The 17,850-nt window shown below is 39.8% G+C and overlaps 1 protein-coding gene and 2 long non-coding RNA genes across 9 annotated transcripts in view; 1 reads left to right on the plus strand and 2 right to left on the minus strand.

Moving 5' to 3' along the window:
• Positions 1-10,782, plus strand: part of LOC111246044 (inactive pancreatic lipase-related protein 1-like) — a 17,060-nt gene extending 6,278 nt beyond the window's left edge. For 2 of the 3 annotated variants that reach the window (XM_086979885.1, XM_086979886.1), the window contains exons 4-12: positions 1,301-1,447; positions 2,051-2,159; positions 3,291-3,416; positions 3,579-3,753; positions 5,122-5,202; positions 5,535-5,677; positions 6,072-6,198; positions 7,939-8,115; positions 8,894-10,782. In XM_086979885.1, the coding sequence (XP_086836011.1) occupies positions 1,301-1,447; positions 2,051-2,159; positions 3,291-3,416; positions 3,579-3,753; positions 5,122-5,202; positions 5,535-5,677; positions 6,072-6,198; positions 7,939-8,115; positions 8,894-8,978 (1,170 nt within the window). In that variant the 3' untranslated portion in view covers positions 8,979-10,782. The remainder of the gene's footprint in view (positions 1-1,300; positions 1,448-2,050; positions 2,160-3,290; positions 3,417-3,578; positions 3,754-5,121; positions 5,203-5,534; positions 5,678-6,071; positions 6,199-7,938; positions 8,116-8,893) is intronic. The other variant, XM_086979887.1, reaches the window with a different exon arrangement.
• The window catches only part of LOC147757640 (uncharacterized), a 29,184-nt gene that overhangs the window by 7,333 nt on the left and 4,001 nt on the right, over positions 1-17,850 (minus strand). The window contains exons 1-4 of one of the 5 annotated variants that reach the window (XR_015320862.1): positions 17,696-17,830; positions 15,664-15,748; positions 12,964-13,113; positions 11,544-12,795 (exon numbers count right to left, since the gene is read on the minus strand). This is a non-coding gene — a long non-coding RNA (uncharacterized LOC147757640). The other 4 variants (XR_015320861.1, XR_015320864.1, XR_015320865.1 and 1 more) reach the window with 4 other exon arrangements.
• LOC147757641 (uncharacterized) lies at positions 11,544-12,957 on the minus strand. The gene is made up of 2 exons (XR_015320866.1): positions 12,719-12,957; positions 11,544-12,388 (listed from the first exon to the last, which is right to left on the minus strand). It is a non-coding gene; the product is annotated as an uncharacterized LOC147757641 (long non-coding RNA).

Below are 17,850 nucleotides of genomic sequence, written 5' to 3' on the forward strand. Positions count from 1 at the left end.
GGGTAGAGCACGCTCTCATGATAGAACGGCTCAGTCTTACGGCATGCTGTTCTCTTATGTTTACCGAACTGATCTACGGAGTCTTTTTGTGTTCTTTTTAAATCTTTTTGGGCGATAATTTGTAGTAGGCGCATTTCTAAACTATGCCGGGTTAAGAGGCCGGCTGGACCAGCCTTGTCTTTCAGAATGATGAACAGGACAGCCTCAAACCACTTTAGAAGTAGCAAGCCTGCACAAAGGCACCCACTAGGGAGCTCGTGTCTTTCAGTGCGCGTTTCTGATTAGGTCAGGTCCCGCTGCCTTGGCTGAGTACAGTACATGAAGTATTTACACAATGTGTAGTGTAAAGAACCCGTTCTCCTGACCTTTTTCGCTCGTAAATTGTACACGCTGCAATAATCAACGAAGGATCTTTCGGACTACTACCAAATATACCCGCAGAATGCTCTGTTAAAAAATACGAGTTAATCGGACAAACTGACGATTCCTGACCGAAGAGCCGTTAGTAGAAATGACGTTCTATCTTCTTTTACCGCTCAAGGTAATTCCGTATCTTCGAAACATAGATTTTCCAGCAAGTGATTTCGAGACGGTCTGAGCGGAACCTCATTGCCAAGTACGCATCAACTAAGGCTATATGCTGCGTACGTCCCTCTGGCCAGAAAATTTATTGAACCATGGTTGACAAATGGAGCATTTAGGTGGCAATTGGAGCAGGGCGAGTGGGCAAAGGAACTGAGGATTTGGACAAACCATTGCGCATTGATGTCGATTTTCACACGGCTGGGCACATGAATCACTTCACGTATACGAACTAGACTCTCGACTGAGACACCGTAGGAGCGGTTCCCGTCTTCATCGAAGGTATCAAAAAATTGCGCGTACAACAATCGGTGTGTGTGCCTTAATATGCGCTTTTTCCTTGAAGGGGTGATTGTCACCAACGTACTTTATTTTACTGGGCCCTTTATTTATGGTGAAGATATCAAGGGGTTTTCGTCGTGGCCTATGAAATTCAGGACGATGCTGAGGTTTACAATTCGGAAGCTAAATCTGTTAGCGTTCTCCGAAATGTCAAATAATCGTACTCATATATTTTCAGCAAGCCTGTCTGCGACGAAATATAACAGCTATCAATTCAACCGAATATATCAACTAGGAAAAGATAGTTAAAAGGGTGTGTCAGAGTAGAGTAGAAGAGATCAAAACGGAAGGAAACGTCACTCCTACTACTGTTTAGTCCGTACATCCAACCTGACCAAAATGATATGCTAACAATCTAACTCAATTTGTACTTAAGGCGATCAGAAAAAATTTCCTGAAACACATAAACTGTAATTTCATATTCGTCGACTGGAGCAAAGGCAGCGTAAACGCATATTGGACTTCGACTGCCAATTCACGAATCGTTGGCGTAGAGCTCGCTCTGTTACTCGAGAAACTGATCGTAAGTACAAATATTAAATTCGAATATTATAATTATTATGAAATTTCAGGCAGTAGCCTTTTAACGTTAATTTATTGCACTGTACTTCCGAACAAACTAAAATCTGCCGAAAAAAGTTACACCTTGGCTTATTCCCGTTATTTGTTTGCGTGCATTTTTGATTTCGTTTAGCTGCCGTGATATGGTCGGGTACACGTAGATGTCGTATTTGTTCCTTTCAAAAATATTTCCACAGTTTATAGACTTATACTAATTTTATTCATTCCTACATAAGGTAGTTTCATCGGTATAGAACACGACTTACTATTTTTCGATAATCAATTTTAACTTAGTCACCACACCAAATGCCAGTTGTCGCACAAACATTTAAAAAAAAAAGTCAATAACGTGAATCTCCTGTTTTGACACAATTTCGAAATGAAGATAAGTGTGTATATGTATTACAAGATACTATCATCACACATCTTACTGAAAACAAAGAAAAGAGCAATTTTTTAACTTAATCTATAACGATGAAGATAATAACGTGAAAAGCAACTATTGGTTATGACAACCTTTAACTATATGTGCGGTCTAACGAGCATAGTTCTCTAATGTCCACAGGAGTATTTCAGAATCGAAAAATCCAAAATTTATCTAATGGGACACAGCCTTGGCTCGCACATCATCGGCTACGCCGGACAGCGTGTGCCAGGTCTACAAAAGTTGTTAGGTTAGTTATATAACAATGAATTATATAATGCAAAGTTACTTTAAGACTAATTATATTCCTAATGGCAGGGTGTTCCTCAACGAAAAAGCTTATTCTGACGTTCACTGTCATTGGAAAGCTTTAGTCATTTTAGGATGGATGGAGAACACCAAAAGGTTTCTGAAATGATCAGTTCTCTCCTTGTTGACTCGAGGTGCCTGTGTATCCGTATTTCTATTATAATCGTCATAAGTCCAACACTTTATCCGTTTTTTGTGAAAATCTGAATTCGATCTCGTAACGCTATCCCTCAACACACAATGGCAAATCTTTAATCCGTATAGGAATCGGTTTTATACTTGCTCGACTGAATAGAGACCATAGTTGGGAACGATATGATACCTTTGCGAATATTATTGTCCCACACGAATCAAAGTACTTGATAATCTAGCTAAAATGTATGTTTTACACACAATTTTTATTTTCACTTGTACAGCATATGTCTATTGCAATCATAAATATTTTTTGGTAAAATACCACTGGGACACGCTTTTGTTTTGTATGGGTCTTTAAAGTAAAAGTTAATCATCCTTAAATGCGTACATGTTCAGGTGGTCAGTAAACTTTACGCATTACACCATTTGAGGAGGTTTCACTTATACTTGAGACAATTGTTGCTAACAAGTATCGTGGGGTTTCAAAGGCAAGTAGTAGTATTGCATGCATCTTAGAAAAATCGTCTTCTGCAAGGGATTGCTACTCGTCTATTTCCACTCAGAAACGATTTCTCACGAAAACAGAAAATGCAAAATTATTCAATCGTTTTATGCCGTAAATTATAATATGACAAAATAGTGGATTCTCTTAAGGGTACATCAGTAAGAGCTTTTCTCATGCCGGGACGAACGTCACATTAAGCAACTTATTTCTGATCCAGCCCCATTTATCCTAATTGAAAATCTGTATCTGTCAGATAATTTGAATCTAACTCAACGCTCAAGTAAAGTTATCTATTAAACCTAGACGAAATGTTAAGGAACACAGCTTTAATTGATTAAGGCAGGTAAGATTCTCACTTGACAGGAATTTTATAGATCGTCCCCATCCGATATACGCAGTTGTACATTTTGTTAAAATAATTGATTATTTTAGCTCTTGATCCGGCGGGTCCATACTTTGAGAAGGGCCGACCTGAAATCCGTATAGATCCTACTGACGGCGAATTTGTTGAGGTATGGCACACGGACGGCAGAAAATTTCTGCCAGAAATAATCAATGGTAAGTGTCACGATGCTATGCCTACCGTTTAATGACTATACGAAGAATGAATTATCTTGGAAGGCCTGCTATGTGCAGTCATAGTTTTCAGAGAAGATATCAGGTAAGCTACAACTGAGACAGAGATTCCCTTTCAACCACTACTAATTGGATTTAATTTAGGTCTGGGCATGTGGGACCCTGCTGGACATGTGGACATCTACGTCAATGGAGGACTTTCGCAGCCAACGTGCGGGAGCCTGAAGCCTGCGTTGATACTGTTTCAAACTTTTGGCGAAAAAAATATTTTTAATCTCGGCAAGGACGTGATCGTTTGCCCTCATCAGTATGTCCTTAAGTAAGTTTTCCGCCCATGTTCAGGCCTGCCTGCCTGCCTGCCTGCCTGCGTCGTAGGCTTGCCGGAAGCCGGACAAGTATTCTCTCAGTATCACTTTTTGTAAACACGGGTACAGAACTACTGAACTGTGAGGGTAGATAACGCTGTCTCAAGCCCACTTCCTGTGGAGTAAAATACTTTGTACAGGTTAATTAAGGCCAGGTTGTAGCATACATTTTCAATAATCTTAAGTACACTGATGAGAATCAACAAAAACTCCACTAGGCCTGTGTATGGATCTACGCAGATACAAAAGGATTCAGATTTGGACAGATGACGGACTGTTTGTCGTAGCAGGCATACATTCGTTTGTTATTATTGTCAAAGCATTATTATTGTTTAAAACAAAACAGCCAACTTGTAATGGCGAAAAACAGTGTATCGTTTCCAAATTTCAGTGAAGATAAGCCTCCGCCGAGAATGAAAAATTCTTCCTGTGCCCAAAATTGACAGTCTACGTTATTGCCAAGTCTCATACGCTATTTGAAAAATAAAAGGAAAAGAAAATTTCTGATGGAGTTTATATTTAAACGGCGCGAAGGCTCATCGAAGTGGTTTACAAAGACCGTCCCCTATACACCTGGATCTTTTATATTGAAACAAATAGCCGTTTTGAAAAACAGAATACCCATTAGGTGAAAACAGTTAGTCTTTTTGAAACGTTCTGCTCCTTTTATACTTATTGGCCGTTTTAAAATCGTGTATTTTTGGAACTTCTGGCCCTCTATCAGTCTAGATCTTGATTCCGCTGGGAGTTTTCACCTATTCATACCGCTTGACGCATGATTACTATTTAAAGATTTTTGCGCGCTTTTTGTAAAGCATTTTTTTGGCAGTTAGTGGTTTAGCTTCTCAGTTGGGTACATGCTTGCTATAGTTAATGGTTTTATTAAATAACCGTGAACGTTAGGAATGACACTTTAAACACACAGACAAATATCTTGCTGGAATATTTATTTTCATTCAAATACCGTATTAGGAGCAACTCATGACGAAGACTCCAGATTTGCACCACGCATTTTGTATTGTTAATAGAAGATTAGTGTGTTAAATATGACAGGTCAGTTCCCCGAATAAAGTGAATCTCAGCCATGTCCGAGTTTTCATAGTTCAGTGCTTTCGACCATTGATTTATCTTACCGGTAGCGTATTGTGACTGATAAGCCTTTGTACACATGTTTCATAAGGATACAGTATCGTTTTGCTTGCAGGTGAACGCAAAGTTTAACAAAAACATTCTATTCATAGTAAGCTCAGGTTGCGTTATGTATGCGTGTGTGTAATGTTATCATCAGTTTTATAAATTAACATTTCTCTTTTCTTATTTAGGCTTATTGCGGCTAGTTTTTTCCCAACAAAAAACTGTGTTCCCGTTGCGTTCCAGTGTGCAAACTACAGCGGCTTCCTTGAAGGAAAGTATTTCAGAAAAATTTACCAGGGAATCCGACAGATGGGCTTTTCCGCGTAGGCCACTCTTTCGGCGAGGCACAATATTTTAACTTATCATTCGGGCGAGGTTCAAGACAGTCGAGTCCATTGAATAGCACAGACCATGACATCGACTAGGAGTTGAATCATGATGGGATTAAACGAGGCAGTGACGCATGCCATAAAAATGGACTAAATATACGAGTACGACCAGATGCAGGCTCAGATTGCCATGCACACTTGATAATTAACTAGTCATTGACTATATTATTCGTGTCAAACAATGATAAAATATAATTTTTCCTTTATGAAACAGGACAGTGCACGGATTGTGGAGACGATACGTCTCGGTGCATCATCTTCGGCGAGGGAGGAGAACGTTACCGCAGTCTTAAGAACAGCCATTCCTGGCCACGGAGATTCTTCCTTCGTCTGGATGCAGAGCAACCGTATTGCAGTACGTACAATAACACGTGCAATTGCTATACCACATTCTCATAGATGGTAAAACAAATTAAAATTAGGTAATTATATAAGATGCTGCTTCACAACCAGAATCAAGCGCATCTCTCTCGCTCTTAGTATGTAAAGTATGTTTTAAAGAAAAAACCAGGCTCAGGATTCGACAACTATTGCTGCTTCCTCCTGAATTTAGCGTTATGTCAAATTGCATATAATATAATTAAAAAACTAGAAAATATCTAGTTAATATGTATTTAAACGAATGAGAATGCATTGTCTCCTGTTGTAAAACCTTAACGATTTCTTAAAGTTAAAAATTATCTCTTAAAACTCGCATCTTACCTCAATTCGAAGACCACCACCGATTACTAACTGATTTTCGTTGGTAGTGCATCACTACGAAATGATCATCAATTTAGCCGAAAGCGTCTCGCTGTTACAAAAAAACGGCAACCTATTTGCGACGGTCGAAGACACACAAGGTGGCGTTAGCTCATCTGTGCAAATAAAGCTTGGGTATGTTAAAATGTTTTACTTTAATGACAATTGTGCAGAAATTGCATTTTCGATTAGCTTTTCTATGTTTCTGATAAAATTAGGCTCTTACCACCGAATCCGGCGGACTTTGAAGATGAACCACCTGGTGAGCTATAATGATTATTTTTTGTGTATGTTAGAGGTACTTTTTCTTTTTTACACAGTTGTTCTAACGCCCTGGTAGCCTCTGGATAGTCAAATACCTACTATGCGCGTTCCCGTATGTAATTTATTTATCTATGGTTTTTTGAAATCGATAGTGATCGATAGTGGGTTATGCTTGCCCAACAGTTGCCCTTTTTGGGGAATGAAAAGGTCCGTAATCACACGGAATCAGATTGGAAGAATGAGCAAATCGAAGCCAATGTTGGATATTCCTTTGCTCAATCCAGGAACAAATAGAGACATGGAGGTAAGATCCGGCACTGACATCAAAAAATCAGATCGCGTGCTTTTGGTTGCTCCGCTAAACGTCTATGAGCCCTTTGAGGACGGCATCAACGGTTTCACTTTCGGCGCACATCTCATAACAGCAGATGCCCCTGATGCCCATACTACCGTTACATTACGACCGAATCTACTCGACACATCCACCCAACTTGATTCTTTTCTGGAGCCACGCCATCCTCTTGCCTGGTTCCTCTCCGGCTGGCAGTAGAGGTTCATTGTCGTCAATGACGACAATATGTTGCATAAGTTACGCAAATTGCACGTGAAACACACCACATGTCGCTGGCGTGGAATTAATTTACGGAGGAACCATTTTTGTTCAGCTTTCGCATATTCAGCATTTGAGCTACGAGTTTGTAATATGCTACAGGCAAAATTCCAGTTTTGGCCGACAAACCCCCCGAAGCCGACAAGACTCGAAACTCGTCTTTCGTGAAAAGCTCTCCTTATTGCAGTAATACGTTCTTGTCCCTCGAGTCCTTTAATCGGGCCACCTCTTAGCTAATGTTCAACACTGCAATCTCCGTTGTTAAAATGTTTGCACCATCTATCTACTGTGCCGTCGCTTAGAGCCTTCTTGTTTAATGGCTGTACTAATCTTCGATGAAGTTACGGTGTGGAAAAGTACGGTGGAACAAAAATCTTGATCACTGAGCGTTGATTTTCGAGACTAAAATATAGTACCCTCTCTAAACAAATTCCTCCTGGAGTAAACTCAACCTATTTTCACCTACAAATTTCTAGAAGACTAGAGTATCTAGTTACCTTTCGTAGCTCAAAAGTGAACCAATCTTAAAGTCCGTCGAGTTCGCTTATAACCGTCTAGTAGTGTATTACAGTATATATACGACAAAACGTGGGCACTACCAACAAGTTTTAATATGGTATATATATACACACCCTAACATTTGTTGACCAAAGAGCATTCAAAGAGAACTTGTCCTCATCTTCTTCCATCTTGAATATATATATATATATATATATATTATGAAGTGTGTCACATAGTTCATTGGAACTTATCGATTATTACAAGATTGATGCAGGTATGCAAAAGTTCGCAAAAATTTCAGGATTGCTCCATAAGCCATAAGCGCCCTAATAACATATTTGAAATATACGTCGGCTCTATTAAACCCGACGTGACCTTGAATAGTAGGTTTACTTAATACCAATTAGTCTTGAATTTGAAATCAAACAAGCTCTACTTAATTATGAGTAACGGTCGTATAGAACTGTAAAGCTGCTCTCATGTTTTACTTTGCAATTTAGGTTGAGCAACAGCGAGAGACGTCAAGTATTCCTATTGGTTGTACCTTCATCAATATGTGCCGATATTAGTGTAGTTCGTCTCAAATGGATGCTTGATTCATCATCTCCTTTAATTATTGATCGTAGCCATAAACCGCACATATCTCTCTTTTATATGAACAACATCATTCCCACAAGGTAAGAAGGATATACGATTCACCCTTTCTTCCGCTAAATCAGTGCCCTCTTAAATTAGCTTCGAGACGGGACATTGGTTCAAAATTCACTTGTTCTATGAGCTCCAAATGTCCTCTATTAGTTTCGTATCAAACATATGTGAGGATTAGAATGCGAACCTTGGCGTTCGGGTCGTGTTAATTTTTGTAAGGGTTATAATGAACTACTCGCAATTAAAAAAAAACTCGGAAGACGATAACATCTCAGGCTGTTTCTGTATCAAATATTCTCTCAGCCACTGCCTTGTCTCTCGCAAAATCGATTTCTTTTTTTTCTTACGCTTCAGAGAAGGTTCGCATTTATTGTGGTAGTGTCAGTTATGATCGAATTTACCGGTAAATATGATTTCACACGCTAAACATTAATTTTCACAACCTTGGTAAAGACGGTGGGCAATGCAAAATCCAAATTTATCCGTTGTCACACCTAAGCTGATGAGCGCAAGTTAGTTCAGTGACGGCTTTCTCTAATACAGCAACGGTTCTTGCTTCTTGCGACAAAGTGGAGAACTTTTTGTAAATCTAAAGTTATCTAACTTTCTTAATTTATTTACACTTTATGTCGATGACGAAGCTTGAAGATTATTAAACTTATAACAAAGATGCCTCTGATCCGATGAAGGCAGCTGAGATGTTGGGAACACTAGGAAATTGAAACACAGTTCTACACATCGAATACACTAAATACATATACATACATATATATAAGAGTAGACTAATGCTTACATTGTTATTTGCAGGGAGAAGTCGCGACACATAAAAATGTTCTGTGGGGAAAACACCGTGTTGAACCCGAACGAGGAGCAAAGATTCTTTCCGTGTTAATAACACACGCAAGACGTATTCTTAACTATAAACATTGTAGTAGTGGCTTTACTTTAAAGAAATTAGTCTCAAATAGAAATTCAATCAAAGAGAGAAGCAGAAGTAATACAAACCTATAAACCTCGCGTGCAAGTTAAGCGAGCGATGCTAAATTGCCCACTTGACTTTAATACTTACTAGGGGACTCAGTGTACTTCCGTGCGATAGCCATCTACATACGTCCTTGCTTGGGTTTGTTTGCATAGAGTTTATCCTTTAGTAGAATTCCCTATCTTTACATAGCGTTTCATGCATGCATAATTACTTCTATAGTGAATCGTGTGAAAGTTGTCATCACAGAGATTTACGTGGAATTTGATTTGACTGGTCAGTATATTGTACATCTACACCAAGTTATATATGTTTAATTCAAGCAATTTCAGTGCTAGCCGTATGTAAGAATTTGATAATTTATTTAGATTTACGTCCAGAACCTGACGAGCCTTGTTGGAGTGTGGCCTATGTGTCTACGAAGCTCGAAGGAAGCCTTCAACAACAACTTCCCACCTTATAAGTTATGCTCCATTGACTGTACTACCTGAATTAACAACGCATTACCCGAACGTTGTATCTTTATCCGCAAGACGGACTACACAACCGAAATTCGCTCCACATGCAGTGTTGCGTGCATCAGAGTCTAATCGCACTCAGTGTGATTCCAGATCTCGTTCCCACAGGAACTCATTACAATAGCCCCCGTCCCACCCCTCATCGAGCGACTCCCATCATCAGAACAGAATTTTTTTGACGTATGTTGATTAGATATTGGCTGGCGATCTGCCACCATCTACAACTTCTCGGGAGCAAAGTGAACGGATTGAAGAGGCCTCAAAAGCTTGAAACTAAGCTAACGCCTTCTTGCGTTTTAGAATAAGCCCGATCCATGTGCGTCGTGAGGACATATTCAACATATCGGTTTATGGCCCATCCATGCGGTGCCTTAACTATTCTTGTTTTGTATCGTATTGTCTTGGCAATAGCGTACGGCACGAAATTGAGGGTACGATGTAATATAATCTGTATTTCAGTTGTGTTATATATATACATCACGCAGTTAAAGTGTCATCATTGTTACTCTAGAGTGAAATCGGAGTCTCCAATTAGCTCATATGAAAAACAGGCGCTTTCTACCAGTACTGATTCGGCCATTGTTAATTGGATCGTAATCGGTTGACGGTGCTCCAATCAATCCCGTGCAGAGCGAGCCAGCTACTTCTCCGCAAATCGGGCAAGATTCCGTTACCAAGGCGTATGGATTTTTCTTCCAATCATGTAAGTTATTCGAGCTAAACAAGCAAACTAGCACAAGTAACGCGCCTTTTTGTCATGTTCAATAGACTATACTGTTACACGATCATCTTGGTGTAGTGCTTGGATTAATTTATGTAGCTTCAACAGTTCGCTCCCTACTCCCGTCACCTCCGATCGAGATGTCAGTTGCACTGATGCCTATTTAATGACACCCTAGCGAGCAAAAAATCTTCAAATACTCATAATCATCTATGTATATACGTGACTGCCTGCTTGGCTCCGTGACGGGTTGTCGCCAATTATTCCCTATAAATAGACGGCGGCCTGACAGCCAATGACGCGTTGCCTGAACCTGCTTGGAAACAGTGAACTGAAATTATGTTTATAAACATTCAAGCATAACTGAAGGCTATACATAAGGTCGTTGTTAATAATTTACCACGTGGATAGATAGTTTAAATTGTTTGTTAGTTACTCTGTCATTGCTTAATAATATGGTTAATGTATAAAATTATCACAAGTATTTTGTTTGTAATTGACCCGCTTTAGCTTTATCACAGTAGCTCGCTACTATTTACGAGACTGCAGCCAGGCTTCGTTTGGAGAAACGAAATTTTTGCGGTTATGTTTGTAAGTACGGTGTAGTGTTAGGTTTATACGACCGGTGTATTCCGACCATTGCTTGACGATCAGAGCAGTCAGATACAGCCTTAGGTCTTTTCACTACAGAGTCGTTGTGGGGCGCAAGCTCACCGTTGCACCTAACGGTATGATGGAGGAATCGAGAAGTTCAGAGTTCCGTCCTATAACCTATGTATGATATTGTCGGCTTGATATTGGCCGATATTGACAGCAGGATTCCTAGCACTAAAGTGAACATTAGACGACGTTCGTGACACACGTTCTGAAAAACTTTCTGACACTAATAATAAAATATTCAATGGAAAAGTTCATTCACCACATGCGTTGAGTCGCTTACACCTATATATTTACTGCGGCTAAAACATGCATATACGTTCTGCGTGCTCCGCAGCGGTATCACGCCACTCAGATGCGATATAGCGATTTAGACCGCCGTCTGCCCTCCAAGTGTTCTTTTTTTTTAACTCAAGAACAAACCATTCTATAGATTCTTAATAGAAATGACCGGCACGGGATTGGCTGATTAGAATTATGATGTTCGCCTACTTTTTAATGAGACTACATTAAATAATCGGCAGCCGCCAGTTACTGTTAATCAAGTTTACCTCTCAGATATTTACAGAATCGAAACTGTTCGACAAAATAACAAATATGTTTATTTGTATAAACTTCGAATGATTCTACAAATGTATGTGTCTGTTTTACACTAATAAGGTTATTAAAGATAATTAACATCAATTTATTAATTGCCTGAATATTGCAGTAAATATTTCACTGCTTGATGCCCTCATTCCCATCTATTTGGTTGGAATCTTTTTTGGAAACTCAATGTCAATGTATGACCACATTTTCTATATACTACGTTCTGTTTCGTTTTTAAATCCTGGAGGATATTACCCGAATTATAAGAGTGATTCCTTGATGAACGTTGGTTTGTTTTGAAGGCAGCTGAAGATCGAAAACGAACAACAACGATAAATACTAATAACAAAAACTATAATACTAATACTGACGCTTAGATAAATTCGAAGAAGATATAGTACGATAACTGCTACTCGTCATCATATCTCGCGAATATCCGGAGCGTTCGCATGAGTCAGAAGGAAATATGAGGGAAGAAGCCTTGATGGCATTCGTAGACGTTTGCTATTAGAGCTAGCTATCGGGTTCTGCTACGCAAGATACGATGTTTTGTCTCCCTGACCGATCTTGTCCTCATGCATAATGATATACACAGGTCGTTTTGCAGCCCGTTCGAGATGATCTCATCTTTGGCTCTTTAGCTTCATTGCCGTTAATGGCAGCGTGCTGATGTGGCAACGGCTGGTGCTCTTTGATAGCGCGCACTGCATCGTATAATACAATGAATCAATGAGAAAAAAGGAAAGACGTACGGCCTACTCTCCTTTTTACCTTTCCTCGTATATAGCCCAGCGTATACTTCAGAAGAATGCTGCAACTCAATTTTCTGTCGAATCCTTTAGAGGAGGAAAGGGAAACAGAGGCGACAAGCGCCAACGGAACAGAGAATAAAAGTAATCAAATAGAACGATCGTAGAATTGTGTTTCACTTAGCAAACTAAGGACAAGGCGAACGTTTTAAATTGGGCTCTGTTCATTTTAGACGTATCGTGATATGGTAATAGCAAAAGAATAGATAGAAAAACAACTCTAAATTTTATATATAGAGTAGGACTGGGCCATTTGTTCGTTGGGTTTTGTATATGACTATGGTGCAACATAACAGCTGATGTCAAATAGTGCTTTTTTTAGACCCGGCGTTTTAGTACCGCGGACCAAACACTTACCATCACCCGGGTCGTGTTCATAATGTCACTTGAAGGTCGGCAACTCTTGTGACTCACGCGTAGACCGACACATGCATCTGTCAACATACGTGTGAACCTGATCACGCTTCTTTAAATGTCAACGTTGTTTGCAGAAAGCCGTACACTTTTCATTTTAACAGTTATCGATTTCATTTTCGCGAAGATTTTCACGTTTGGATACTAATCCATTATACCTATATAGCGGTATGTAAAAACATACGTACGTTCATGTCTTCGAAAAACAGCAGGCGCACAGTACACATAGAAACGTCATCGTTGACTGGAAAAGATAATATAGGATGGGGCATAATCTGGGTCAGGTTTGAACATGCGTTCATCCGCTACGTTTAGCGCAAGAAGAAAGCCAGGTATTCCTGGAACAAGACAACAAATTCACCATGGCGGAAGACAATGAACTTTCGTTTTTGCGAGAATTAGCTACTGTCCAATTTTTTGCATGGAATGAACCCTCAATAAAATAAAAGACCTCCTTTTGTGCGCAAAATCGGTGAACTACGTCATGGTCAGTTTTCAAACAGCTCCAAAGAAAATACGAGAACCATTTTTATGAGACAGACTAGAGAGCCGTCAATAGGGTCTAAATAGAGAAATGGTTCGAAAAAGTGGGTCAAAAAATATTTTTAGTACGCTCGGATTTTTGATACAAACAGAAATGAACAGCTGTTTCGAACAGGTGAATACCAATTGTCAATCCGATCGTTTAAATAGACTCCAACGTTGGACCCTCTAACCACGCGCTGCATGTTTTAATTTTTTTGGACCCTTGTACTTTGGCCATTTGAGCCTGCTGTACTATAGTTTTGCTTCAAATTTTTTTGTAGCATACTTAAGCGATACTGTGACCCGTTTACATCTATCAGTATCGTTTGATTTGTGGTCACTATTATTTTGCGGGTTAAATAAAGAAAATAACTAATAAATGTTGCAGCTATGATAGTTGTCAATGATGGTTGACGACTGTCGAGCAGAACCCCCAAGAGTGACACTTCTGACACATGCGGAGAAGTTCGTTGAATTACCGATCAAATACACACAACGTTTAGCTGGATACAATTTATAATAAAAACTGTTTGTTCTTCCAAAACTGTGATTTGCATGCATAAGATTCTGGTGCATAAGACTGTGCACCAACGTAGCTAGGGGAGGGCTGGTCAAGAACACAGTGCAAAAGGGTATTGAACACGTCAGACAGTGAACTTGGCATAAGGTCAATTTGTGGCGTTTATGTAACCTTTCATCACCCTGTAAGATACTTCCGACTTCTATTCGTCGTAAATAATTGACTTAATAATAACTATATGGGTTAATGTTTCGTTTGGACGGGCAAGGTGTAAAGATTTCTGTTCCTGTAAAGAATTACAACAAACAAATCTTCGAATGGACACGTAGGACATGTGCGAAGCAGTTCTAGCTGGCGTTCTGAAAGGAGATCTGTGGACCTCATACAGTAGATAGGTAAATGCAACTCTTTCCTGGAATATTGAACGCCAACGGAATGAAGTGCAAGATAGTGTTGCCTTTCTCTACTTGGACTGACTAAACAGTTGACGACGTAATGACGACTTCGGGCACCACTTTTGATCATGGGTTTGTTTTACGGCATCGCGACAAAGAGTACCTACTTTAACCCATCGATCTCAGTCCCAGGAACGAAGGCTTGAACGTTTGACAGCCTCTTTTTTTGCGGACAGTGCTTGTAAGTTCAAGTCATCTCTTATTGCTGCTGCGGTTCAATCACGGCTCGCGCAGTTACACTTTCTTAGATACCTCTAGAGTAAAAAAGTAAGAGGATTTCGTCAATCTACAAGGGTATCAAATATTTCCGCTAAGGGTAATAAAAATGTTCGACTCAAACTGACATTGAAACAATGTTATTTGTTAAACGTTAGTAATTAAATAACGAACATATTGAAATTAGTTACGAATCGTGACCACAATTTCGGTCGAGTTTCATGCCCAACCAAACCCAGAGAGGGTGCATATGATATAGTGTCATTGAAAAGACACATGTCGGGTATAAGATCAATGCCAAACACAAACTCCGTTAAATCCGACAAGCAGACGAAAACCTTCGATCGCTACGTACTTAAGGTGAGTATTTCTAACACACGAGCTATGAAACTTTAGTGAACATTTCGTATCATTCTAGAAGTTAAACTAACCTAATACGGATCAACCTTATCCGATTACTGCGTCTAGAAAATAGGTCTACAAATGGCGACCGAATATGTGACATTCATGCCGAGTTACAAAATAGTCCACAGAAATCTTAGATCTTAGCCGCGATGACATTTTAGACATGAGTCAATTCAACGAAGTCTGTTACGCTTACTGCTTACTGTGCATCCGGTGCGTATTTAACGGGTGGGCCAAAGTTGGCGCTGGGGCCCACGGAAACAGAGATATCGGGTCCAGACACATGAATAGCTAGCAATACTTGCTATCCGCTTGGCTAGTCACGCTCATATGATGTTTCGAAGAGCTTCGCAACATTGGCTTCACGGACGCATGTTGTCCTTAATTATATGCGTATCAGTCAATTGTGTATACACTATGTTTATCAGTTGAATGGAGATACAATGGCATGCGAATTTTCTGGGACAGTGGCAACAGTAAACACATATACACATTAAGTTATTTTTTTTCCTTCGTACCAAGTTAAAGAAAGAACGAAAAAAATGTATCCGACCATCACAAATCACATCTGCATGGACAGTAAAGTATGAAAACTTAACGACTTTGTTCTTGCCCCAACGATGCCGCGTAGGCCCCCGGCCCTCCGTCGGACAATTCCCGCCTGCACCGCCGGCGCTGCTGTCGCTGCTGCTGTTGTACCGACGCGGTCGTTTGTTTGTGCAGCAATATTATGTCTGCCTGAATATATTCGCAAGCTGACTACTTACATTTTGGCCTGTGTAAGGGCTAAAGCATTTAATCGAAGTGTTATGCGATGACTTTAGGCTGAATAAAGCGGGGTCGGCTCTGTTCCTGAAAGAAACATCAAAGCGTAAAGAATTTAGCGGCAGTAACAACAGCGCTGAATAATTCTGTTACTGCGCCTGTAGTTACTGTGAAGCGACTGGTCTGAGCAAGCGGTATAATTGTGTTTCAAGTAAATAATCGATAATAAAAAAAAAAAGTCGAACGAAATTATTCAATAAAAAGCTTCTAACACGAAATGCCCTTGATTACGTAGACCGGAATTATTGCAGAAATCAAAACCGAACAGTTACGAATTAACAAAACGTTATAGACGATGTAACATAAAATTTATAAGATGCCTTTTCGTTAACGAGCCAGCGCAAGGGATATACAATATATTCAGACATCGCGGAGAAGCTGTGTTGCTGGGACACGTATATAACGTACATGACTATCGCGTGGAAAAGCCAACCAGTTTACTTAAATCAGCTGTCATTAGCTTGAGCGGGCATCTCGTTGATTCCGCTACTCTTTTGCCATCCACCATACAAGGGGGACAAGGTTCTTCAAGGATCTTTCTGAATGGCAACGTCGGAAGGAAATGTAAAATTGCCGCTACTAACTAACGAGCTAATTAACGACCATTGCAAGTCATGATGATTATATGCTATTTATTTCTTCTTGACCTTACCGATATTGCTAAAGCCAGCGTGTGTTTCTAAGCTACCGTCGTCGTCATAGTACGAACAGCTGCATACAAAACACGAAGCCAGACAATAACTGTCGTAGCCATAAGGAACTAATCATACGCGCCTAGATTGGGCGATTTATGAGATATGCCTTTCTGCATTACTGTCCGTAAGGCTTGGAACCGGACAATGATTAAAATATTCGCCGAAGGTATTGCCATCGAGATATTTAAGTGGCCGTCTCGTTGACTTGTTATAGAGGGCAAAAAAAATCCGGAAAACGGTTGCCGTCTCCCAAGATCTGGACGGCTCGATATTGGAGACGGAATATCTTCGAAATAAAAGCAGTCATCTACTTTTCAACGTAGTTTTAACACAGTCTTTTATACAGCATCTTCCATCCCAAACGTAGCCGAAGCTGCGGTAGTACCACTGCGATTATTAAAGAGAATTGCTTGAATTAGTGGACAGTTAGCGTCGTTATGGAGTTCACAATGCAAACGGGTGCAAGGAAAGATCGCGGGCATGACTAGAATAAGCCTTTTTTTTTTAAAGCAATCATTTATCGTGCACTAAGAGCTTCGTGCGCACGCGCCGATATTTATCTTACCCTATTTATTATCTTACTTCGGCGTATGAAGCATTGTGTATAGTGATCGTCGATAATGCCAATGTATCATACACCACAGCAAGATCGGATCGAACAGTTTGCCAAATCGCTTTTTTTTTGTTGCCGGCGGTTTTTTTACCTCATCTTAAAGAGATTACTACATGTATAATAATTGCACGCTTACGGCGAAATACATCTGTTTCCCTGGTAAGAAGAACTAACAAGCTCCTCGATTCAAGTTGCCTGAATCGGTTTAATTTTGCTATTGTGATAACAAATCTTATTCGACAACAGAAGTTATTCGAATGATAATTAATTATAACCCCACTTGATTCTCAAAACACAAGAGTAACTTCTTTTTTCTGTCAAGACAAATCGTGTTGTACGCATGTGTCACCGACTCATCAGATAAAGATGTCTCAGTTTGCCTTTGCTTCAAATAAACGTGTCTTTACATTGTCTATACTATTGTGCGCTACCGGGACAAGCAAATGGATGCAGAAGGAGCAATTTAAACTAGAATTTTGCTGCTAGCTAAGAGAGAACGCTTGGCACTCACGAGCTCGTTGAGAAAATAATAAGATCCGTAATATTCAACGACACGTACTACCCATTTACACATGGTATCTTCTTGGGTTATTACAAATCGGATTTTTCGGATACATCAAGTCTTGCGCAGTACCCTAATCTATACTGAGCAAACAAAAATCCTACTTTTCCTTTCGTTGTTATTGTTCTTCTGGCTGTTCACGAGAGTCATCTGTTACCTTCAGCACACGGAGCACTCACTTTATGTAAAGCAACCCTCGCGATATTCTCTTCCCAACGTTTCCGATGCTGTTTAATGTTTGTTCGAAACGTAGCCAGCC

This window comes from Varroa destructor, unplaced genomic scaffold (assembly GCF_002443255.2).
Source record: "Varroa destructor unplaced genomic scaffold, Vdes_3.0 BEIS01000002.1, whole genome shotgun sequence".
In the NCBI taxonomy this organism is placed as follows: Eukaryota; Metazoa; Arthropoda; class Arachnida; order Mesostigmata; family Varroidae; genus Varroa; species Varroa destructor.